Below are 25625 nucleotides of genomic sequence, written 5' to 3' on the forward strand. Positions count from 1 at the left end.
ACGGCGGCGCCGCCTCTGCTTAAAGCGGGCCCGCGGCCGGCACCGCCTCCTCTTCCGGCGGCCGCGGTGCCCGGCAGCATGTCGGACAAGCTGCCCTACAAAGTGGGTGAGTGCGCGCCGCGGGCTCGGCACCGCCACGCTCCGGGAGGCGGCCGCGCCGGGGCTCCGCCGGCCCGGGGCTGCGGCTGGCTGCGGCCGCCGGGGGAAGATGGCAGCTGCCGGGGGGCGCGGGCAGGGAGCGCTCGGCGGAATCGGAGCCTGGGAAGCCCCTGGGAGCTGCGGCAGGGGGCTGCGCGGCCAAAGGGCAGCGAGGAGGAGCGGGGGAGCCCTCGGGCGGGCTGAGCGGGCTTCCCGAACCGCCGGGGCTTGGTGCGGGGAAGCACGAGCGCGGTTTCCGCCTGTGCTCGTGCTGCTCGCCTGCACCGGGGCCCCCGCAGCCCTGCGCCAGCTTTGCCTCCCCTCCAGGAGCCCTTCACCGGGCACTGCGAAGGGGAGAGTGCCCTTAAATCTGGGGCCTATCTGACTCACCCCCCAACGATTTTAGTGGGTAGGTTTGTAATCTTGAACCTTCATGTAAATGACAACAACGATAACCAATGCAAACAAACAAAAAAAAAACCACTCATTTTTCTAAAGAGTTTTGTGGTCTTTGAAGATTAAATTAAGACAAAGAACATTAGTCCATAAGGTTCTAGTTCATAAAAACAACTTGCCTTGGAGGAAAGAATGTGAGAGCTACAAACCTAAAATACTCCAGGAGATTCCTTTAGCACCCCCTGGTAAGACTGCTGAGCTTTTAAGATGGGTGAGATTAAAGAAAGTCCCTGCGCACCCCTGTCATCATCATTTCAATGCCCATCCATTTCCTAGGCTTTTTCAGACCTGGTTGCTGTAATGGCCAGGCCCTGGAGCTTCAGTGGGCCCTGGGCTTCATTCTGGAATAAAATGCAATTAGCTCGTCAGTATGAACCTGGGCACTCTGGCTTGGTGTTCCTGAATGCTCTCTAGGGCCCATTTTTGCTAGGTAGCTGAATGAAATATGGCTGACCATGTTTGTAATGAAACAGTAAGCTCCTGAAATCTCTGGAAGAGATTTAAAAAAAAAAAAGTGTCAGGGCCTTTTGGCACTGAATGATGCAGCGGGATAGAGCACCCAGGTGTTAGCCGTTTGGCCCTTGATCTTGTAGGTGAGGCTGTAGTCTGTATACTGTGTATACTGTCTGTATACCTGTATGCAGGTGCAGTATTTTCAACCCCGCACTAGACCGTTGGAAACCTTTTGTACAGACCTGTGACTAATGATGCTTCAATAATTATCTCTGTGGAGCCAAGGTGGGAGCCCTGCAGCTTCGTCCTTAATGGGGGGAGCTGGGTGGGGCTCAGCCCCTGGAGCGCTTGGCAGGGAGCACAGTACTCTGTGTCTGTTCTTACGTGCAGAAGCTGTTACTGTACAGGCAGCCCCTACACGTGTGCAAGTCTTAATACTGTGAAAGTAAATCTCTGGAAAGTGACAGACCCTTGGACAGTATCTGCAGGAATGGGTGCTTAAAGATGGAGTGTAATGAATGAATGGGCCCCAGGACTCCTGAGCAATAGATCGCAGTTGGTTAATGTGCCTGTACAGGAGCTTTGCTATTTTAGGACTGTTTGATCTAAACTTGTTTGAAAGCCTGTGTACCATAGTGCAAAAGCAGGGAGTAACTGCGATAGGGCCTGTTTTTCCCTCAGCTCTATCTCCATGCTGTTGCTTGGTGTTCAGTTCAGCTGTTGCAGCTGTTTCCTACCCATAAGTGTATGAAGGGATACCAAGGCCTCAGCTATTTCAGCTCTGACACCTGTCCTTCTCTTGCAGCTGACATCAGCCTTGCAGACTGGGGTCGCAAGGCCATTGAGATTGCAGAGAATGAGATGCCAGGGCTGATGAAGATGCGGGAGATGTATGCTGCATCAAAGCCGCTGAAAGGTGCACGTATCGCTGGTTGCCTTCATATGACCGTGCAGACAGCAGTTCTCATAGAGACCCTTATAAAGCTGGGAGCTGAGGTAAAGTGTCTGAGTTTCTCCATCAGTATGCTCTTAGGTAACACTCTGCCTGGGGCACTGCTTCAATTTATATATCTACTGTAGGGGATCCTCGCAAATTTCTGTCCTTTTTGGGAAGAGACTGTGCTGCAGCCTAAAGAAGGGTGGATTATCTCTTCTTTCCTTAAGCAAAAACCCCTGGGGTGTGATGTGTATCTTCCCTCTGGACAGGCGGCATCTTCACAAGTGTCTGTTTTGGGCTGGGTCACTGGCTTCAGCAGCTCCCTCAGCGGTGTGCACGGCACCCTGAGGAGTGGTGCCAAAAGCTGCTCCCATGTGGTTGTGTTGTGTTCAGGCATGCAGTGCTGTTGCTGGTATGCTGGTAATGCTGAATCTCCAGTGACTGCCTCCAGCGCAGATTAGCCTGCGTTATGAACGACCCTGTGCCCTCAAAGTCAGCAAAAACTAATGAAGCTGTCTGAGAGCTCCTGATAGCCCTTGAGCTGTGCAGAAAACACCAGAGAGGTAGCATGGTTCAGTGATGGAGGGTGGAGACTCTACTGACTTGAAATTCACTGCGTGACTGAACCAGTTACCCTGGTCTGTATTAAAGACTCAGATACCTATAGGCCCTTTGCCGCATCATGCCCTGTGCCTGTCCTGCAGAATGGAGTCCAAAATTGGCACAATCCAGATAGCTTGTGAGCTGATCAGGGAACTGGCTGGAGCTTGATGATGAATTATGTAAAGCACAGGATGTGATCTGAAATTCCTTCTTCCTGAATTTTAGCTGCCTGCACCCTGGCTGCCCAGAGATGCCCTGTATGGGATCCCTTCCTGGGAGTACATGCCTGGAAATGGTTACAGGAAACGAGCGTTGTCATGCTGACCAAAAAGCACTGGTAGAAGGGGAAGTTCTTTATAACAGCTAAGGCATTTCCTCAAAAAGTCGGGGGGATAGATCTAGATAGAGTGCCAGGACTGCACGTGCTGTTGTGTGTGGAGGTTGTCTTCTGTCTGGTCAGAGTTGTTGCAAATAGTGCAGCCCTGAAGGAGAGCTTTGAGTTACAGTCCTGGTTACAGTTTATTTCAACTCCTATGAAACTTTTGTCCCTTTTCAGGATTTAAAAGCAAGTGGTAGCAGCTGAACTTTATGAAGCTCCTTGCTGCTCCTGTTTGTTGCTGTATCCCAGTATGGCTGGCCTAGGCAGCAGCAGTGTGCTTGCTTAAATATTGCTAAACTGCTTTAGTCTGAGTGCAGCTCAAAATCAGTGTCATATGGCATTCATCCAAGTCATTCAGAGAGGTACCTACAAAGATTTGGTTCCTCTAAGCGTAAATTAGGGTTGTGCCTCGAAGGTGTGTGCTGTTATATTAGCTTGGTGCTTGATTGTGTTAATTGTGAGCTCCTTTCTTGTCTTGATGCCTGCGTGTAAGTTTAGACTTCGCCTTGAATTTGGTTTCAGCCCTGGTTTATCTGTTCTACTGGAGTTTCAGTGCTTGGGAGGGAAGAGAGAAACTACAATGAAACTATATCCTACACAGTGAGGATGTAGCTGCAGTGTAGTGATCTTGGTATCCCTTTTTGTGGTTAGGCTTACAAAGAGTAAATACTTTTTGCCTTCAGTGTACATAAGTTTTAATATTATGTAATAGCAATACATGCTCTTCATAACCAGTGCGATGTAAATATTAGGTTCTGAGCCCATCAAGTACTCCAGTAATTCTTGGGTCTATGCCATTACCACAAACTGGCATTACAGATCTGAGGATGCAGAGTTGAAAAGTGGCTTGTATCAAGTGCTCCAAGTGTAAATGGTATATAGGTATTCAGTATGCTTTGAATTTCATGACACCTTCTGATGTCATCTATGCTGATATGGAGGGAGATCAGAAAAACACAGGTGAGGAGGTATAGTGCTTAACTTTGAATTCAGCTATTCTGTGCTCTTTCTGGATCAATTTTCCCTAGATTGAGAGCGTTGTTGCCAACACTTAAGTGTTGGTTTTATAGGCTCAGATGGAAGAAGATGGGGTATGCTACTGCAACCCTTAGTTTGAAGTGTTGATTCTTGATGCAATGGGATGAATATCTGAAATCAGGTTTAAGGATTGTACCTGATTTTCCTCTCTCCTTAAAGCCTGCTGTAAATAAGCATGCAGATATCTACCTGCTGGTCAGCCCGGTAGGGAGCAGAGCAAGAGCTCCAATGTGTGTCTGTCAGGTCACACTGGGGACCTGGGAGCCACCACTGGGGAGCTGCAGTAGGTGTGCAGGTTCTTTTCAATGCAACTCAGCAACATGCTGTTGCTCTTCTAGGTGCCTGAGCTTAGTTAAGAAATCTGTGGAAAATGCTTAGCTCACTGGGAAAGCTTCCATGACTGCGGCACAGAGTGGGAGTCGGGTGAGCATAATCTCAGAGAATGCCTGCTGATGGACTGTGGTGTTTCAGCTGTGTTTCTGACTTTCCTGAGTGCCAGCAGGTGTGCTGCTGTGCAGCTATCCCTTGCTGGACACTTGTTATGAGGCTGTTCTGAAAATTTGAACTTACTGACCCAGACTTTCTAAACCCACCATACTGTGCACTTCCTGAAGATCTATAGCTAAATGTGTGCTTTGGCTGTCTGGCACAAGTGCTCATAAGTAGATGTCTGAATATGTGGCACAGCTAAAGCTCCATTATGTTATCCACCCAAGTATCATTATTCTCCCTGTCCTAGTCAAATACTTAGTTTTCATCTCAACTTTTGCAGAGCTACTTAGGCAGGAATTTGTACTAATATGCTTTTCTGCTTTTGTTCTCTTTTGTGTCTGGATATAGAGTTCCTGATATCTCAGAACTTTGTTCAGCAAATAAAACTTGAGTTGTTTTCCAGGTACAATGGTCAAGCTGCAACATTTTCTCTACTCAGGACCATGCTGCAGCTGCTATTGCAAAAGCTGGTATCCCTGGTAAGTTTTCATGTCCTAATTTGGCTCTGATGAATTGGGGTATACAGTCTGTTCTAGCTAAATCGAACTATGTACAGATCAAGCTTCTCTGAATAAGCTTCAGGATAGAAACAGCCTATCAAAGCCAGTGATTGTTACAGAATGGGACATTTGATTCTAGCTGAATTGCATCAGACAGTCTAGCACTCCTGACAATGGCTGATGTGGTGGTAGACTGCAAAAGAGCTGGGCTGTCTGTTAACCAGCTTTAAGCCTGGTCAGTAAGATGATTAAATGGGCTGGACAATAGACACTGGTGTGTAGGTGTGATCGACAGGTGTTTGGTTTCCAGCAAGCTTGGTTCTAACAGGGGTTGGGGAAGGGATATTTACTGCCATGTGCCCTATAACAGTAGCAAGGTCAATATTCAAGATATTTTAAGGCTAAAGCCAGGCCAGTTGTACTGCAGCCTAATATCCCTGCAGCGTTCTATCAAAATGCAGTTTTATTACGGTCATCTTCCAGTTGTTAGCAATTCCTTGCAGATCAGTATAAATACATTAAGCTGTTTGACACGTAGTTAACATGCTGAAGGACATCCAGTCCTCATGGCTGCTGAGAGAACATGGTCTGAGCCTGGGTGTTGGCAGAGGCTAAATCTGTTTTCTGGCAGCCTGGTTCTCTGCTTTGGGAGGTGTCCTTCATTACTGTTATAATTAGCTGTTGCCACAAGTCTTTCCTCAGCTGTGGTCCATTTTCAGGCAACAGAAGAAAGCAATTCTTTCATCAGCTTCTGTGGCATTACTAGCTGCAGGCATCAGCTCCTGCTTGTTGCTGGTGTGTGATGTCAAAGGATGAGTGAAGACTTTCCAGATATGATGTTAAGATATTGCCTCCCTCACTGCTTTCAACACTCAAAACTTCAGCTGAAGAGCAGTTTTATAGGTGGAGTGTTTGTTTAAGCTTTTGACCTATGCCCTTGGTATTCTTGCTTGGTGGAACTTGCTCTTTTTTGTTAATATTACACTTCACATACTGAATTTATGAGACCTTGGAGGAATGCCGAACCTTTGTATACAATGAGAGATACTAATGCACATTTCTGCAGAAGGATTAGTTGTAGGATTGGCTTCTTGTGGCTCAGAGCTGAAGTTTTCAGTATAAACAGTGGAAAACATGGCAATTTAGCAGGTGTCCAATGTTGGGGTATATAAATCATATGCCTAATAAGTTTGAGTAGCTTGTTTTCACTGGGGCTTGAGTATAACATGAAGCAGGTACAAATGCCTGAAAGGCAAAGGTACTGCTAGATATAATGTGTTAGTTGTTGAAACCTGGTGGTAGATGTACTGATCTAGAAATACACCTTTATAAGAATGACGGAATCACGGCAGCTTGGATTTTAGCACTGTGCTAGAGACTAGAATTTAAACTCAAATTTGCTGGAGAGTTTGTGGTCTTTGTTCTGGTGCTTTGTTCATGCTAAAGTCTCGTGCCTCTTTTCTGCTGTGCTATAGAATGCTGTAGTTGTGTTTTTATTTGTATCATGGAATTGTTAAGGTTGGAAAAGACCTTCAAGGTCATCTGGTCCAACCATTGCCTTGCTACCAATGTCACCCACTAAGCCATGTCCCTAAGCACCACGTCCAACCTTCCCTTGAACACCCCCAGGGGCGGTGACTCCACCACCTCCCTCTGCAACCTGTCCCAATGCCTGACTGCTCTTTCTGAGAAGACATGTCTTCTCATTTCCAACCTGAACCTCCCCTGACACAACTTGAGGCCATTCCCTCTAGTCCTATCACTAGTTACCCGTGAGAAGAGGCCGACCCCCAGCTTCCCACATCTTCCTTTCAGGTAGTTGCAGGGGGCAATAAGGTCTCCCCTGAGCCTCCTCTTCTCCAGACCAAACAACCCCAGTTCCCTCAGCCGCTCCTTACAGGACTTGTGTCCCAGGCCCTTCACCAGCTTCGTAGCCCTTCTCTGGACACGCTCCAGAGCCTCGATGTCCTTCTTGTAGTGAGGGGCCCGGAACTGAACACAGCACTCGAGGTGCGGCCTCACCAGAGCAGAGCACAGGGGGACGATCACCTCCCTGCTCCTGTTGGCTGCACTATTCCTGACACAAGCCAGGGTGCTGTTGGCTTTCTTGGCCACCTGCGCACATTGCCGGCTCATGTGAGCACCAATCAGCACCCCCAAATCATTTTCCTCTGAACGGCTTTCGAGCCACTCTGCCCCAAGCCTGTAGCACTACATGGGGTTGTTGTGGCCAAAGTGCAGGACCTGGCATCAATATATCCACTGGCTGTTTTGAATTCCTGGTAACATAGTGAATTAAGGGAGAAAGTGGGGGCGTTGTGGGTACAAGTCTGCTTTAGTTTGCTTTGTTTTTTCCCTCTTAATGCAGAAGAATGAGGAGAACAGTGCAGTCTGTTTTGATAAAGTTTGTGGCCTGGAACAGAAGGCAAAGTGATTTTACTTCTCCATTCTGAGATCTTTTTTTTCCAATGCAAATGTCTCTTCTGGCCTGCAGGCACGGATAATAATGTCTGTTGGCTCTGCTACTGAGTGCTGCTGATGAAATCTTTATTTACCTGCTTTATTACACACTCAGTAAGAAACTGTCTAATTGTGTGTTTGTTCCTTTGTAGTTTTTGCTTGGAAAGGGGAGACCGATGAGGAGTATTTGTGGTGCATTGAACAGACTCTCTATTTCAAGGATGGGCAGCCCCTCAACATGATTTTGGATGATGGTGGAGATCTTACTAACCTCGTTCATGCTAAATACCCACAGCTCTTGAAAGGTAACTTGCAGTTTTTGTCAGGCACTGTTCTATTTGGGAGGCCATTTAGGCGTTTTTTCTGTGGGAATTCCCTGCCTGTGTAAAAGGGGTGGAGTGATGATGCAAATGCATGTGCCAGCAGGCTATGGATGTGTCCATGAAAATTGCGTACAGTCAAAAACCAGAATCTCTTACCTGCAGGAACTGTTGTTTCCATCTCTGCTTTGTAGTATTTATACTACATTAACCTATCCTTCTGGCCATCATTCACTGTATCCATTACCTGAGTGACCAGTGCTGCTGCTGACTGGTCAAAAGCTTCCTGGAAATGGGCTGTGTTTTAGAATTGCTTAATGTCAGCTAGCAATTAATACATATTTTTTGTCATTAATGTTCTTCTGTTCCCTATCCTCTTACTGCATCTCTAGATGAACTTGTGACAACATGTAGTTTTTTCCTGGAAAGGGAGCAGTTTTCTACAGTGTATAAACTATAAGGCATTAACTCATCCAATTTATGTCAGCAAAGATGATGGCATAGTCAGGTTTGGGACTCTTGTTGATTTATTACCTTTGGTATAAGATAGTAAAACTGAAAACCACAGTGTAGTGTGGCTAGCATGTGTTGTTGTAAAATGATGTATCTGAAGGGAATTTGACATGACTTTTAGTAGCAGGCTCATCTGTGCTGGGCAAGTATGACAGCTTTTTTGCTCTGCCAGTGTCCATCATATGTGCTGCTGCAAACCACAGAGGCCTATTATTGCCAAAGGATGTGTTTGACCTAGAATGTGTGGAGATAATTGGATGGGCATACGAAGCAGAAACTAAGCTGACACCTTTGGGTTTGCTGCTGTTCATTCTTGGTCCTTGGAGGTGGGGTTGCTGTAAAGTTTGCTGGATCAACTTTATTGAGCCTTGTGCTGCCTGAACAGGGAAAAATTAGGAGTCAGGACATAGGGCTGTGTGAAGGAAGGAGACTGGGTCTACTTGCCATCTGTGCCCTTGTGTAGGTAGGGGTACAAGGAAGAGAGGAAGCTGCATCTGAGAGACAGGCCTTGCTTTCTCCTTGACCCTGAACCTCATGTTAGTAATTCTCCAGCAGCAAACATCTTGGTGTTTTTTGAACTAATGCAAGATTTTCACTGGTGTTTGCTCAGCCGTCCTGGGATCCCTTTTGTTCCATCAAAGGTCTCTTTTGCTTTCTAGGTTGCCTGTGCCTGAAATTCATGACAATTTGCTTTTCTGCTGTTTAATGCCAAAGAATACCACAACTAGTCATGTCTCTCTGGCATTGTGACAGGCCCAAAATGCATTTTCATACTCTGATTCTGTTTAGCAGGGTTGTTCCCCTGCCACATACCTGCAACAAACACCTCAATTTGTGTCTCTCTTCCTAAGGGTGTTTACACTGAGCTCCTTTCACACCACCAGCCTTTCTGATATCTGTCCCTTTGTGCCCTCACTTGTCTTGTGTTCCTGTTGTGCAAGGGACCAGTGTGATATGTTGTAGCAGGGCAGCAGCTGTCTTCTCTCTCCGCAACCATCTGTGGTCTGCCATTCATAAAACATCCCTACTGTCTGGGGTTGCTTCCCAACTCCAGAGTGGCTCTTCAGCTGGGTTTTTAAAGGGTCTAGACAGAATGTCATACCTGTCAGTGTTTCCCTCGCTAAAATGCATGTACTATCTGCACTGATTGTAGCTGAGAAGCCTCCTTGCAGCAGTTCAGTAAGTTAAGATTCATCTCTGTGGAAGGGAACAGAACATGGTGTGTTTTACCACCCAGTTCAATGCTCCTCAGAAGCAGCAAAACTTTGAGAATGGGACCCACTGAGTACAGAGCCTTGGTTGCATTTAAGATCTGTGCTTAGCCCTTTGTTGCAAAAATTGCTTAAAAAAAGCTGTGCAGCATCTATTTTTTTCATGCCTTGAGGATAACAGAGGCTAATAAACGCTAAAGGCTTGTTGTGATTTTTGAAGGCCATTGAAAATGGATTGACGTCACATTTCAACGGTCTCATTGGGGTGGAGGTAGAATGACAGTCACGTTAGAGCATGCACAGTAGTTGGCAGGGCTGGATTGTGAGCGCAGTAGATGTTGCAGCCCCTGTTGTTCTCCCCTGGAGACATGGGGAAAGCTGAGAATTGAGCAGAACAGCTTGTGGAGCTGAGCTATGCGCACAGCAATGATGAGCTGAGTGCATCATTTGCTATTTGAAGGCTGGACAAGTTTCCTGACTTAATTTTAGAGGAACTGTCTGTCTTCTGTGCTTCAGGCTTGTCTAATTTATACAGGAGTTAGTTCAGTCCTGGTGTGCAATGAGCAGTTGAAAATAGGGGTCTATGATTCATTCAAGTCTACTTCAGCTAGCAGCTGTGTTGAACAGCTGCGTGGGAAAGCTTGCAGAGCATTTCCTTGCCCCTATTCACAGCTGCAATTAGAGGGCAGAATGGCCTTTGTACTACTTTCTTGTTCCACTAAGATAAATGCTCTTAAAACCAAGATAGGTAAAGGTAGGAGGGGGTAAAACTTCAGAACCAAAGAAGAAGGTCATCTGAACTTGTGCAGAGGTCGTCTTTGGCATCTCTGCAAGAGGCTGCTGTTCAGAAAAGACTGAGAAGATGGGATGACTTGTGATCTGTTAGAGCTCATAGATCAGGTAGGAAATACGGGAGAACAAAGCAGGCCTGAATGTTCAGCAAGGCTTCTTTATTTTACTTCAACATTTTCCTTGCTGTAGACCCTTCTCTGTTCTGAAGTCACTCAGGCATTAAAACTAAGTGTTTCATTTGGCAGAGTTTGAGGGCAGCTTAGACCAGCTGTATGTGTCTCCTGGGGACAGCAGGCAGGTAGCCTTCAGGGAAGGGAAGCTGCTGAGATGCTTAACATGAGGTTCACTTAGCACAGTTTTAAAGGCAGTCTGCTAAGCCTCTCTTTAGGAGATAGGCCAGAAGAAAGGGCAGGTTTGAACTCGAGGTTTCTGCCATCAACTCCCAAAGATTTCCTTCAGAAGGGGGAGATTATCCTTGATCTAGTCAGTTGCACTGGGAAATTGTTACTTTGGGGAAAATGCTGCTTTAGAGAGACTTGCTATAGATGCTGTATGTCACTGTGCACCAGACAACATTCTTCAGGTTGTCCTGTCCCCTCCCTGCCCTCATTGTGCTAAAACCTGAACTTATTCTCTCTGCAGATAACCAAGTGAAATGTGGTAATCGATGGCTGTCTGAGGTCTGTGATGGTATACCAGTTGGGACAACTGACCTAATGGAGCTATAGTTCCTTCTAGAGGTGCTGGTCTCCCATTTCTCTTTGTGACAGCACCATTATTAATAACTGGTGGCTGGGAAGTGACAGGGAGGCCTGGAGGCTGTCTTTTAGACTCTTATCAAGACGTGTTGCTCTGTAAAAATCCCAGTTTGAAAACAGCTTTGAATCACACTGAGACCTGAACCAAAGTTGCTGGGGTTCTTGGTTTGCATGGCTCATCTGGGCTTAGGTCATATCGCAGCGGGTTTTGAGGATGATTTTGAACAGAAATCAGCATCTATGTGCTCTGTCTAAGGGAGTAAAGATGTTGGAAGATAAATCAAACATTTTCCACTAACGACTTGCCACAGGAGTGACAATGGGGGATGGCATCCCCAGGGCCTGGCTTGGCAGGGGGGCGCTAGGGGGCGGCGTTGGTCTGCAGCAGGTGGTCAGGGCTGGTGGGGCCCAGCTTCCCTGGGTGCTGCGTGAGGTGGCAATGGCCTGGGCTGGGGCATACAGCGAGCCACGCTTCCCGAGGGGGAGGCTGTGAAACTTTGGAGATGACTTCAAGGGATTTTGTGTTTGTCACTTAACTCAGCTCTGGTACTAATTTGGGGTTCTCCCTTCTTCCCTTGCAGCCCCATTGGCACAGGTGGCCTTGGGCTGATGGCCAGAGGGGAGACCAGCCTCTCCAGGGGCTCTCGTTTCACCTAGGCAGATGAAACCAGAGGGTTGTTGCCGAGCACCTACATCCTGTTCCACAGGAGCCCATTCACATAGCCTGTGGGGGAGCTGTGCCTTGAGCAAGCAGGGCCCTGAAACATGCGCTTGAGCTGGAGCCAAAGGCAGCGGTTCCTGCCCTCGGCACTGGTTGGGTGCCCTTGCAGAGCACATAAGGCCATGGTCATTCTTGCAGCCACGAGAAACCTCCCTGGAGCCTGCAGGCCCCTCGTGTGTGCTGCTGGGCTTGGCCAGGCCTGGATGCTTTGATCCCCAAAATTAATAGGCTGCATAAACACTTCTGGATTTTGCTTGGGATTGTTGGTGGTTCGCACTCACCCTTCCAGGTGTCCACCTGGATCTCTTTCAAGGGATATGGCTCATGTTGGTGGTTTCAGCCTGATTTAACAGTTCCTCTATTTTCACCTAATACCTAATTTTCCCCTAATTTCATACAGTTACAGAATAATTAACTTATAGTATCCTTCCAGACCTTAAAGAACATAGCTACCATATTCTCTACTACTGATATTCTGCTAGGCTGCATAGGTTTGTTTCAGATTTGTTCTGATTGTCACAAATTGAGTAGCTTTTTGTGTGGATAGGCTTTGTAAGTAATTGGGGGCTTGCCCAATGTAGCATACAGAGAATTTACATGCAATGAGATATTCCTGTTACAGCAGGGAGGAGAAATATCTGGAATTAGTACCATATGTGGTTATGCCAGTTCAGGACAAAACTCAAGGCTGACAAAAGGTCTGAAGAGTCAGGGCCCTTAAAGCAGGGAGCACACTTACAGCTTTGGCTTTTGGATAATTTGGTAATTTGGAGCAAACTGACTGAATGACAGCTCCTGTCATATCAAGATCTTGTTCTGTTGTATGATGTTTGTGTTTCTAGACAGTCCTTTGTCTCTGGCCTCCACCTCCTGGACTATTTTTAAACAAGGATATATTTGAAACAGTGCTTTTTTGACTGTGGTAGTAATACCTATGAAACTGAATTTTCACGTAGCTAGTGTCTAGATCTGGGGTGTTTAATCAGAGCTGGAGTTGATTACCAACAGGAGGACTGGGAATGGTGAACTGAGAAATTGAATTTTTCTTGTTCCAAGTGCTTTAGATTTAAATGCGGTTATCTACGTATCACCTCCTTTGAAGCCATCTTGCAAGACTGGGCTAGGCTTTAGAAACATCACTGAAGTGAACATCTTGCTCTTTGCAGAAGAATTCTTTGCTCAGATTGTGGGAAAATAGAACTGTCTCTTTCCTGACTCTCTGATCTAGAATCGATCCCTTCTATTTTTCAAAAAAATATTTTGTCTTGCTGTTTTAAGTCCCATGGGGAAGAAACTTGTTTGAAGCTTCATACTGCTATTGGAGGATCCAAATGAGGGTTCTGATCTCTTCCCTGCTTCCTGCAAAGGATTTTATAACCTAGGCCTGTGAAAATTGCTTCTGTCACTTGAATGTATTGGTTTGCAGTGGCATTAACTCCAACTAAGATGAATCATTTTACTCTCCCCATAGGAATTAGAGGTATTTCAGAAGAGACAACCACTGGAGTTCACAACTTGTACAAGATGAAGGCCAATGGGACCCTGAAGGTTCCAGCTATCAATGTTAACGACTCTGTCACCAAGGTAATGCAGTTAGAACACTTCTACTATGTTGTAATGGCTGGTTTGGTGCTGGGATGTTGTAATTCCCATACAAGTATTCTTTCTCTTGCTGACTTACATCTGCTTGATGTGGTACTGAGCAGATTTTCAGCATATATCCTTTTCTAGCATATAGAGCCTGTGTTGCCTCTAATCACAGAATCCATTCGATTGGAAGGAACCTTAAAGACCATCTAATTCCACCCCCCCCTGTCATAGGCAGGGACACTTTCTGCCAGACCAGGTTGCTCAAAGCCCCATCCAGCCTGGCCTTGAGCACTTCCAGGGATGGGGCATACACAGCTTCTCTGGGCAACCTGTACCTGTGCCTCACCACGCTCAAATGTGACATTCCATTGTAAATATCCCATTTTTAGAACATCCAGGGCTTGTTTGTTTGCAAGGACATGCATTCTTTTTTTTGCATTTCAATAATATGAAAACAACCCTGGAAATTATGCCTCTGTTGGGCTACAGTTAGATTCTGTGTCAAGGAACTTGTCGACACCGAGTTAAAGTCCACAGGTAGGCGGCAGGTAACAGCTGGAAAAGAAAGTGAATGACCTAGATGAGCTTGTGACTGGTAAAGGTTGGTTTGTCTGACGTATTTCTGCAAGCAACAGTTCCTAAGGATGGAGCAGGAGGTATATATCCCTTGCTTAGCTGTATTTCTGCTTTCTAAGATAAATGCTGGTCCATTGAGGGTTATGTAGGAATGGTATTTAGAGGGTGCTGATGCTTTGGGATGCATGTGAATTATAGTGGGATTTTCAGGTGCGCATGAGGTTTGTGTCCAGATGTCTTTAAATCTAGTCAGTAAATCTCTTCTGAGTTAGCATGCTCTATTCAGTTCCAGACAGTTCTTTTGTTCTGAAACTACTCCCATTTCTTCCTCAGAGCAAGTTTGATAACCTTTATGGTTGCCGTGAGTCCCTCATTGATGGTATCAAACGTGCTACAGATGTTATGATTGCTGGAAAAGTAGCAGTGGTGGCAGGATATGGTGATGTGGGCAAAGGCTGCGCTCAGGCCTTGCGGAGCTTTGGAGCAAGAGTCATCATCACTGAGATTGATCCCATCAACGCGCTGCAGGCAGCCATGGAAGGTGAGAACTGAAGATGTAGAAATTACTACTGGTTCTGTCTCTGTTAATGTAGAGCAATAAATGATACCCGGTCAAGGAAGTTTCAGTAGATTTCAGCCCTGTCTATATTGTAGATGTAGATGTGACTCCCCCTTTAATTTAAGGACATGAGGAACTTTTCCTTTGTACCTTACGAAGGAGTTCATTAGTATAGGCCTTGAAGATGCATTTGTAGTCCAAGATAAAAAGACCATTGTGGGGTAAGCCCTTAATTTCATAATGCTCTGTCTATTTTTGAATAACTTGATTATCTTCAACTTGGGCAACTACCTCCACTGTGGGTTAAGACTTTGCTAGAATATTTCCATACCAAAACACCAGATCTTATCTTCATTAGATGTTTTTGTAGACCAGTGCTATGCTTTCTGCCTTTCCAACGTGAGGCTGTGCTCTAGCTATTCTGTAGGTGTTTAATGTAGCTGTTCTTAGTACCAGTTTATCCCATTTCCATTCATAACGGATTAGAACCAGCAGGTATGTGGGTGCATTTCCTTGGCAAGCATGAGCCCCTGAATCCAGTCTGAGAGCTGTGGCAGACACTACACCGATGGACACAGGATGCTGAATGTATAGATCTACATACTGGAAATACTGAGAGAGAGATTTTTGTGCTACCTTGGTATTTAGTAAGAGAAGTACACCCGCTATCATGCACCCTCCGTAGGCCAGGCACAGACTTCTTTTATTCATAGTTCTTTATACTTTTCTGCTGATAACATTGTAGCCCATTTTTGAACAACATCTGGTGGTTGGGCAGGGGGATAATAATCTTTCTTCTTTTTTCAGGTTATGAAGTTACTACTATGGAGGAGGCCTGTAAAGAAGGAAATATCTTTGTTACCACCACTGGATGCACTGACATTGTTCAGGGCAGGTATGATTTAGCCACTTGCTTTAGTGAAAACATCCTGGTACAGTTAGACAGTCATAACTTGCCAGCAATATGGTCTTAACATTAATTTAATGAGAGGTTGGGACTTCAATCTTTCAGTTCTGTTGGATGTTGACAAGTTGCACTTGTCTTACAGCACCTAATGCTGGAGAAACAAAAGGCATAGATGGAAAGATAGACTTTGGAAAACAAAAGGGCAGGTCTGAGTTTTCTGTTAGATAAATGTGAACAAAAGGGGAGGTAGGTAAAGATCAAAAGTGATTCCATCTGTTAGTGTGCACAACAGACTTGAAACTAATGTGTTCTCAGTAAAATACCCTGCTGGTTTTTATCACTTCTCAGATCTCAATTTACAGTCCCTACAGTCTTCACAAACCTATTCCTGTCTTTGCCATTAGGTTTCTGTGTGTTGTAGTGCAAGGTCAGATTAAATGGGAGGAGATAAAGCCATTAGTCTCCAGAGATGTGAAACTGCTGGTAACTTTAAAGTCATGGAGAAAGATTTATTCTGTGTAGGAAAGAACAGAATAACTACAGGTATTTTAGTATTGACCAATTAAAAAAAAAAAATGTTTTACTTTCTATACTGGGACAATACTTTCTTTCCAATAACCTCTTACATTCTAGGGAAGGGCCCTTTTTTAGGGGCTTGAAGTTTTTTTTTTCCAGCAGATTTCACATCTAAAAGATTACGAGACCCATGTATCTCATGTTTGTGAGAATCAACTACAGTGATCCAGGGACTCTTCACTTCTTGAGTAAAGCTATGGACCAGAGCATCTTCTGATTTTGGAGAAACATTTTTTTGTTAACTTTTAATGGAACACTTTTTTTTGCAGACACTTCGAGCAGATGAAGGATGATGCCATAGTGTGTAATATTGGTCATTTTGATGTGGAAGTTGATGCAAAGTGGCTGAATGAAAATGCAGTAGAGGTGGTGAATGTTAAACCTCAGGTGAGACAGACCTTGCAGAAGATACCCCATTGCAAGTGAGCGTCTGCTTCCAGAAAGGGGGACGCTTCCTTTCAGTTGCTTCTCTTTGCATTTCTAGCTTTTATTTTTGGAAGCAGTGTTGTTCTGGGCTGATCAGAATGCGAATTCTAATCTGCTCTTGCCTGTATAACTTGGGACAAGTTGCGCGTAATATTTTTGCATTGGTATTAAAGCAACTGATTCCAGCCATTGTCTTGGAGTAAAGCATGGTATCTGGCAAGAGGTGCCTGGTATGGATGCATTTTTGTTCACGTGTTCTTACTACCAGGACAAACAGGAGCCTATGCCTTAATGTTGGTCATGTAGACAATTGCATCAAGTTTGTTCCTTATTGGAGGTCAGCATTGATGTGTGGGGTATTGAGAGAGGTATAGAAATGTGCTTTTTTGATAGCCACCAGCTGAAAACAAAGCCATAACTCAGTTTTAAAAAACAAGCTAGGTGATGAATACAGAACAGAAACAAGCTAGATGACGAATACAAAACAGACCATTAAGAGAATGTATAGAATTTATTAGGAACAGAGCTTATGAATTGCCTAGTGGCTGATCTGAATTTCCTCAAAGGAAGCTGTTTATTGATGTAGCTGCCCTGCACCAGAACAGTCTAAGCCCTGATGCCAGGGTGCTGATATTAGAATAAATCTCAAGGGAATGTCTTCTGGGGATTCTGTCAAGGTTTGAAAAAATCACACCTCTTGCTTTTCAAAGCATTTTTTGTTTGGAAATTGAAGCCTCAGGAAAGCCTATGTGGAGCTCTGCCAAATTCAGACTTCTCTTCCAGGCTCAGTGGCTTCGTTTTAGAAACCTGTGGAGACCAGAAGTCTGAGCGTGGGTAGAAAAGGCAGGATATTTTATCCTTCCTCAGCTTTCATTCTCAGTATGTATTTACTTCAGATTGTGGTAGTAGACACACAGGGAAGTAGGCATCTAAAAAAAAATTTCAGCTTTTCAGCTGTGTCCTGGAATAGAGAAACAAAACTAAATTATATCAAAATTATTTTGTAACAACAATGTTGAGGGAGAACATCACAAGGCAAACCAGGTTCTGTCCAAATTGGCATACCTTTTGAAAAGGAAATTGTTGCTGATAGCAGGATTCTGGGACAGGTTTTTAACTTTTTTAACCACATCCAAGTGTATGTCTTAGATCTCAATCTGCTCTTCCAATTTTCATAACTTCCCTGTGGCTTATTGGGCACCCACATCAAACTCTTAATAAGCAGCTGCAAGTCTTTTCAGTATCATATTTGCTGTTGGGATACTAAACATGGGCTGAACTAGGTATGAAGTTATACTCTCAAGTTCTTACTATATTCAGGTCTGTTCTTGCCCATGGCCTTGGTGTAGAGCTGGCTTACTCTAGGTTTTGTCCTAAAGGAGCTTGTAGCAGGCTGCTTGCTTTCAGGTAGCTCAGGTTTTAAAAGGTTTTAAAACTGGAGCTGTTCGTAAGCATTGTGAAAGGCTGAAATGGATGTTAATGTGATAATGTACAAACTACCCGCACAGGCCCATTCAGTGTGGCTCTTTGAATCCACACGGAAATCTGAGTGTCAGTTTGGAGGAAGCAGTAGTTCATTTCCTTTATATATTCCATACAGCAGGAGCTAGTCCTGTTACAAATGTATTGGGTACACTGAGCAATGAGATGCAGTGTAGTTCAAGGAACGAAAAACATTAAAAGCATCTGGTTAAAGACAAATGTTTTATTTTTAAAAGGCTGGAGTTATGGTCAAGGTAGTCCATATGGTTTAATACCGAAGATATACCTCCTACCCTGAACGTCTCTGTTCTGTAAGCCATCGCTGTTGCAAGCAAGAGTTTCAGAATGACCCAAAGGAGGCACCTGCTCACACAGAAGCCACTGCCTGGGATGCTGTAGGGACATGAACATCTACATTTAAAAGTAGCTAAAGTAATTACCTGAAGTTAGTTGTGTTCTTCCTTACCCATCTACTGCTTACTGCTGGAGACAGGCTGTACTTACGGGTTTAGAAACAAACTCTAAGGAAGGTGGCAACTTCATTCTCTCACCACCTGTGTGGGAACTCATCTGCATGCATTAGGACCTTTTTCAGAGCAACAGTGCTGAGTCACTGTAAGAAATCGATAGAATCGCTCCTATGCTGGAGACTGGGAGGGAAATCACTGGTCTGCCAGTTAGGCCATTGCTGGCTTCTCAGTTTTGCTCAGATTCATTAAAGGGGCACTTTGGTCATCTTGTCCCTAGTCGTCTTCAGAGCTTCAAGCAGAGGTCAGTCCTGTGTTAAAGGTGTGCTTATCCTTAGAATTGCATTTTTTTCCACATCAGGTGAGGGTACCCGTATGTTTTTATAATACCAACTCTCTGCATATGTGAATTTTTAATAAGACCTAGCAACTTTTTTCTATGTCCTGTAGCAAGGAGGGGAATATAGTACAAGACCAAAAATCTCTATCCATGATCAAAACCCTCCTATGAAGACATCTGTCTCTTGTTCTTGAGAATTAATACCAGAGCTGAGTACATGGTTGCTAGACATCAACTGGAGGTAAAGGGTGATTATGGAAGCATCCAACCTTGTAGTTTTCAGTAACATGTGGTCCCCATTTACAAGTTGTGAGCTGGCATAAGAAACCTTTAACACTTGGGATAGGAAAATGTCTTAATGTGCCATTATAAGACTCATCTGTTGCCTTCAAAGTACAACTGAGGAGGAAATAGGCTTATTCTTAAAAAGCTGGCAGGTTGTTCTGAATATGTGCTTGCACTGGGTGCAGTACCCCTCAACTGCATTGTGGTATTACGCTGATATGTAGCACAAATGTTGCTCTTGAGGGGAAGGAAAGCTCAAGGAATGATGAGCTTTTGCTTTGAAAATAAGTCATTTATGTATATATTATGGTATGGAGGGAAGTGCAAAGCAGCCAGAAAGTCCAGAGTAAGCTAAATGCAGACAGGGGAAAGGAGGATGCGTTTAACTATGGAGGTGAACTTAGCACTTGGATAACCTGAGTTGTACTTCTCTAGCAGCTTCTTGACCTTATAAGTGAGCTGGTGTATCTGCCCATGGGTGAGACTTGTTTTCACAGTACTGACTTAGACCTCTGCTGGTACAACCACTATTCTGCATTTCCTTCTGTACAAAAACTTTAATTTGCATTTTTCTCCATTACCCTGTGCATTGAATCAGTCATGTCAGCAGATTGCCAAAGGTATGTGATACCACATACAAGCCGGCAGCTGTATAGGTGTATGTTGGGTTGATATCTGGATGCAACATCTTGACGCGCAAACCACCAGATTCAAACCTCAAAACTTAATTGTAGCCATTTAATCTGTAAACAGCATTTACTGTCAGCAATGCTGTAGTTCTCATGTTTTTTTAGCATGCTGCTTTGCTGCTTTCTTTGTTTCATTATTCCTTCCCACAGTCTTCTGGTGGTACATGTTGTATTTTTTATGGGTGAACTGAGTGCTGCCTCTTGCGGTCCACACTGGAGAATCAACATCCATAAAAAATACAACTGCTCAGTCAAAAAAAACCAAAAAACTTACTAACTTTACCTTGCTGTATTGCTCTTGGGCAGGAGAAATTAAGAATTTTATTTAGGGCTTCTGTTTGCGATAGTCACTGTCTATGTACATGCTAAAACCAGTAATCTGGTTTTAGGTTGTCCCCAGCACAGCCTGGAAATCAGCCTGAACAAAGGTCTGTGCTTTTCTCTGAGAGCAAAGTGGGGAGGTTGTACTAGAAATCTAGGATAGCCATTTATTATACGAGCTCTTCACAGCTACAGGTTCAATGTGACTTGCTCTCTTGATAAGTGGGAAGATCCTCTTGTGTCATGTCTTTGGACCTGTCTTGCTCTCAGATGGGCCTGGCGTCATCACAGGAGATGAGCTGTCAAACCACAAGGGACTTCAAGGAGCAGTCTCTCCTAGAATCTGGTGCCAAAGAGTTTGTAGATACCTACAGCAGCCTGTACCTAGGAAACGAACTGTGCATGTCTCAATTGTCAATCGATTGCCTTACTGAAGTGGGAAGATTTACTGGGGAGTAATTTCAGCAGGTTGAGCAAACTGGCTCTTACCCTGGTGTTAGATGCAAATCCTCTGAACTGTTGGATGCAGAGGTGTACCCTCTCCAGGCTCTCCATACTGTTGTATAATTGTGTACATGAATTACATGTTACTGCTGGCAGCATGTTCCCTACCACAGATACTTGAGATGATATGCGTGTGAAAGAATCAGAAAAAATGGGATAACTGGTTAGGCATGAAACGGATGCCAAGATTCATGTTGTGTGAAGCCCAGGGTAGTTACAGGCTTTGTTGAATGCTGGCTGGGAATTGTGAGGGGTGTCTCAATTTTAATAAAAGTCCACGTTCCAAGCCCATTGCTAAATTGTTGATGTGGGAAGGTAGCCCACCAAGTTTTGCATTGGTTAAAATGCTGTCTGTGCCTTTGCCTCTAACAACTGCTTTTGCTTTTTCCCACCCAGGTGGATCGCTATACATTGAGGAATGGCCGTCACATTATACTGCTAGCAGAAGGCAGACTGGTCAACTTGGGCTGTGCCATGGGTCACCCTAGCTTTGTTATGAGCAACTCCTTCACCAACCAAGTGCTGGCACAGATTGAGCTGTGGACGAATAGTGACAAATACTCTGTTGGAGTCCATTTTCTGCCAAAGAAGGTGAGGTAGAATAGTAGAAAGATACAAGCTCATAAGGAAGCCAACTTCAGATGTGATAGTAGAGATTTTTGTTTGTGCTTGAGTTCATTTTCCTATTGAATGTTACAAAGAGCTTCTGTCTCTTAGTAAGTGCTCACCTTTGGTCACACTGAGCCTGTTGAGTCTGAAGTGGGCTGCTTTTTGTGCCTAGGAGGTTGTGAAGAACAGATGAAGCCTTGTGCTGCCTCAGGATAGTCAGGAAGCTCTTCCCAGCTAACATGTTCCTTCTGCTGAGTGTCAGCATTCACAGCAAGCTGTCACATGCCTATTCAACAGCAAAGTCTAGTGGGGCAGGGTTAAAGCTGGAGTGAAATTAGAAGTTTCTTTTACTGTGGTTGAGAGCAAGCCTGGGTCCTATTTGCACCTGAGCAGAGCTTACCGCAATCTGATCCTAATAGTTTCACAAAATATTCATGACACAAATTCCCTTGTGCTTCCCTTTAAACTTATCTGTGGGTTCTTTGTTCTTGGAGAAATCTGGGTCATGTCATAACTTGCAAATTCCTTTGTAAGACTAATCTGGTTTTAATTTTCCAAAACAAGCCTGAGAATTTGAGATGGTCATTGAAAAGATACTACAGTTAAATCCCACTGCCTTTGAAATGCAGCTGGGTGTGAGACTAAATGTGAAAACACTTTTCATCTGGGAAGTGTAAATTGTATGTTCGGGCTTATTTATGAAGTGTTTGCTCAGGTTCTTAAGCTTCCAAAAATGTCCGTTAATGATCAAAGTGTACCAGAAATATGAGTTGGTCAGCAAGCTCTCACACACACAATCATCTTCAGAGGAAAAGGTTTGTTGACAACTCCCTCAAAAAGAGAGAGTGCAATGTTGCTAATAAAATGTGCCTTTGTATTCTTCCTGAATAACAGTTTTTAGTAATCGTACTTGAACTGAAAAGGAGAAGTAACACCCAGATCAGTTGCTAACAAATAGAGTTGCATGTTTATGCAGCGTATAGCAATGATGTGTTCAGGTTCATGTACTATGACAAAATGATCATCTTTGCCAACTGTGCTCTGCAGATAATTTGAATGAGTAAGGCTGTCTTCTTGTCAGAACCAACAAAGATGGGTAGAAGAGTTTTCTTTAACTTTTTTTGGCTAGTATCTTTCCTTGTTCTGTGTAGTAACTTTGAGTTCCAAATGTAAATCTAAGAACTGCTAAATAATGTTGCGTTTTCTTTGACTGCAAACTGTTGCTTTGATTAGCTGTTAGGAACCTGCATGTATTTCTGCAATGTATTTTCCTGGAAATCTAGGCAAGCTGTTGCATCCATATTCTTGGTGCCAAACCTGCCCTCTTTTATGCTCAGCTTCCTGATTTTAAGTGTGCAGTAGGTAAGAATATCAGCCTATCTTTAAATCTTGAAGTCCACAAGCTGAAGCAGCTGTGAAACAGCTCGTCTCTGCTGCAGTCTGAGAACCTGCCTGATCTGGGAAATGTCAGCAACTCAGTAACAGCTCCTTTTTCAAGTAGGTGTAATCTGTCATAACAGTGCTGGCAGTGCACCTGTCAGATCTCGTTATGTCATTTCAGTTCAACCAGATATGTATTTGATTTTTAACCCTCCTGTTTTTCTAACCGGCAGGGTCTACAAAGCTTAAATACTTGTTTCCCATTCTAAATACAGTCCTTCCAGTTAGGAATATCAAGAAAGAAAGAAAACCTGACTCTTATGTAGCGTTCTGCAACTTTCACAGTTAACTTCCACATTCTTTAAATATTTCACTTATTGTTTTTGTTTGTCTTGTACATCTTTGGCTACGCTGGTTCTCAGTAGGTTTTAACAGCTCCATGTTACTACGAACAAGTTGAGCTGCACTGAATTACTCTGTTCAAATGTAGCTTTTTGTCATATTACCTGATTATTGAAGTGGGATTACTTTACAGTAGTGGTTTGTTAGCACTCTTGTTTAGGATGTGCTTGTTCACACAAGCTAAAGATCTGTCCCTTGATTGTTGATGTTATTGACAAAATGTATTGTGACTTTTCACATCCATTTGATTAGCATGGAGGTAATATTATCAGTCTTTTCTCTGCTGCTCGAATTTAGATTTATCTTGTTTGTGTTTCTTTAGCAATGATTACTTGTACATTGCAGGAGTTAAGAATGATGTTAAGACTTGTCCTTCTATCATATGTAACTCAGCAGCACTGATTCATCCCTCCTTAATGCTGTTCTGTCTCTTTGAATATCTTTTATGGATCTGCCTTCCCATTTAACATAGTAGCAAGCTTTCTATGTTACTGTTTGTATTCTGACTCTTCCCTTGTGGTACTTAACTATCTTCCAACTTTCTGCTCATGGTTTTTCAATTGCATGTCTGTCTGACACCTCTGGCATAAAGAAAAGCTCAAAGTTGGGTATAAAATATGATATACTTGCCCACTTTGGCTTTATTGTTCATGAAGACCATGACAATAGATAATAGTGTTATTGCTGAATTAATGATTCTTGAATGAATATCCTTAACACACATACCCCAAAGATGGTATATCTAGAAAGGAAATGCATTCTCTTTTGCCAGTATTAGAATGTTTCTAAAATATTAAGATGATAGTCTAGAATGTACAGATGTATTTATAGTGGAAACATGACTGGGGCTTTTCCATTCTACCGAACTGGACATTCTTGTCTCTGAATAGTTTTACCTCAGTTCTTTACCTGTTGGTGGATATGAATGTGTAAGTGGGATTGAAATGGGCTTTAATACATAGTTGTCTGTCTCACTTATGCTTTTGAGGGAGTCAAATAAAGCTTGGAGCTTTTACATCTGAAAATGGTTCTGTGCTCAAGATTAGACGCCTCTGCACTCAAGCAGTTGAATGTTGGCAGGAAAAGAGCTCAATGACTGTTCATCTATGTCAGTCTGTTAAATCTTCCTTGGGACTGCTATTGGTTTCAGGCATTCATTCCTCATTGTTGGCCATGACTTCCTGAACTGAAGCTAATGTTCTTTTCTTGATGCTTTTTTTCCAGCTGGATGAAGCTGTGGCGGCTGCTCATCTGGATAAACTGTGCGTGAAGCTGACAAAGCTGAGTGAGAAGCAGGCCAAATACCTAGGCTTGTCAAAGGATGGGCCATTCAAGCCAGACCACTACAGATACTGAGCAGGTGGCAGTACCCAAAGACCAAAGTTCAGGGATACAACCTTCCAAAGCTCTGGTGTGTGCTGGGATTCTAAGAACAAGCCCTTCACCATCCTCCTCTCAGTGCTGCAGAACTCATTCCCCTACCCAGGGAGCTTCAGGGCTTGTTTTCTTAGTGAAAGAGGATCACTATGACTCTTGGAATTAGAATTGGTTACTTTGCTAATGTCACAGTGAAAAGGATCCTATGCTCCTTTTATTGGCTTCTAATGTCCCAATAAGAGGAGCAGGACAGAAGAGAATGCTAGATGAAAATGCCTACTCTTCTCAAACATGAGGCCAGCTGCCTATTTGAATAGACTAATCAATAAGACGGGGAACAGTTTCTACAGAGATGCTTTCTGCCACGCCCTGTTCAAACTAGATAAATCCTGTTATGAGGCTAGCTGTGTCAGGCTTCTCTCCACAAAGGTGCCATAGCTGAAATGTACATTTGTGAAACCGGGGGAGGTAGGGAGGACTATTTCTGTAGGTTGCTTGGTCTCCCTCCTATAGTATCAACATAATCATCTACTCAAATTAGAACAGGAGTTATTTTCTGACTTAACCTATTCCATTGATTTTGGTCAGATCTAAGACCCTTCTATCCTGCTTCCATAGCAACTCTGGAAGGGGTGAAGCAAGGGTGACTTGCTTTTTAGCAGCCTTCTAGTGTGTCGTGAATGGCTGAGAAACCACTGAGGGGATGGTTAGGTTTAGGGATCTTGTTTGATCGTACGAAAACACCAGGAGCACACTTCTACCCAAAACTTGATTTTCTGATTTATGTCTGCTGTATCTTTTGTCACTGAATCAAAGTGCTTTTATTAAAAATGTGACTGTGGCCTGACTTGTTTTGTCAAGATGCTTTGGGTTTTGCCATGGATTTATTTAGTTCTGTTTTAAGCCAATGAAACCATTTTATTTATCCATTTGTGGTTTCACAGGGCAATAGCCAGTGTTGTGGCTAACCTGCATCATATACTTGAGATAAGAGACATTCCTGAATTTAAGTGTATTTGAAGAGCTGAATGAAGGGGGGGAATGGGTTGGAATGAGGGGGTATGGAATCATGCGACACCTCTACTCACAGTTTGCTCTCCGTATGTCATGAAAGTTCTCTTGCCACTGTCTGCTTCAGTTAGTTATACAGCAGACCACCTGTTTCTGGATATAAAACCATGAAATATTTGGTAGGATATTTCATGGTTTTATATCCAGAAACAGGTTTGAAGATTTAAAAATCTTTTTAAAATATCTGATAGGATACTAAAAAAAAAAAATAATAGCTGTAGTGCTCTGGGATTCATGTTCAAGCATCAGGTCATGATGTCAGTGATTAAAACAAATGGTAGGTATGAACTGTT

The 25625-nt window shown here is 43.8% G+C and overlaps 1 protein-coding gene across 1 annotated transcript; it reads left to right on the forward strand.

Moving 5' to 3' along the window:
• AHCY (adenosylhomocysteinase) lies at window positions 1-25108 on the forward strand. Its single transcript, XM_035548591.1, has 10 exons — window positions 1-106; window positions 1853-2043; window positions 4900-4975; window positions 7609-7761; window positions 13243-13355; window positions 14271-14478; window positions 15304-15391; window positions 16249-16366; window positions 20890-21084; window positions 24109-25108. The coding sequence occupies exons 1-10, from the start codon at window positions 79-81 to the stop codon at window positions 24238-24240; spliced, it is 1302 nt and encodes a 433-aa protein (XP_035404484.1). The 5' UTR covers window positions 1-78; the 3' UTR covers window positions 24241-25108.
• The last annotated feature ends 517 nt before the right edge of the window (window positions 25109-25625 follow it).

The sequence above is a fragment of the Cygnus atratus genome, chromosome 16 (assembly GCF_013377495.2).
Source record: "Cygnus atratus isolate AKBS03 ecotype Queensland, Australia chromosome 16, CAtr_DNAZoo_HiC_assembly, whole genome shotgun sequence".
Taxonomy (NCBI): domain Eukaryota; kingdom Metazoa; phylum Chordata; class Aves; order Anseriformes; family Anatidae; genus Cygnus; species Cygnus atratus.

Coding starts and splice junctions, on each gene's coding strand:
- AHCY (XM_035548591.1), top strand. CDS start 79: ATGTCGGACAAGCTGCCCTACAAAGTGG. Junction 4,976..7,608: donor TGCAAAAGCTGGTATCCCTG/GTAAGTTTTCAT, acceptor GTTCCTTTGTAG/TTTTTGCTTGGAAAGGGGAG. Junction 14,479..15,303: donor GCTGCAGGCAGCCATGGAAG/GTGAGAACTGAA, acceptor TTCTTTTTTCAG/GTTATGAAGTTACTACTATG.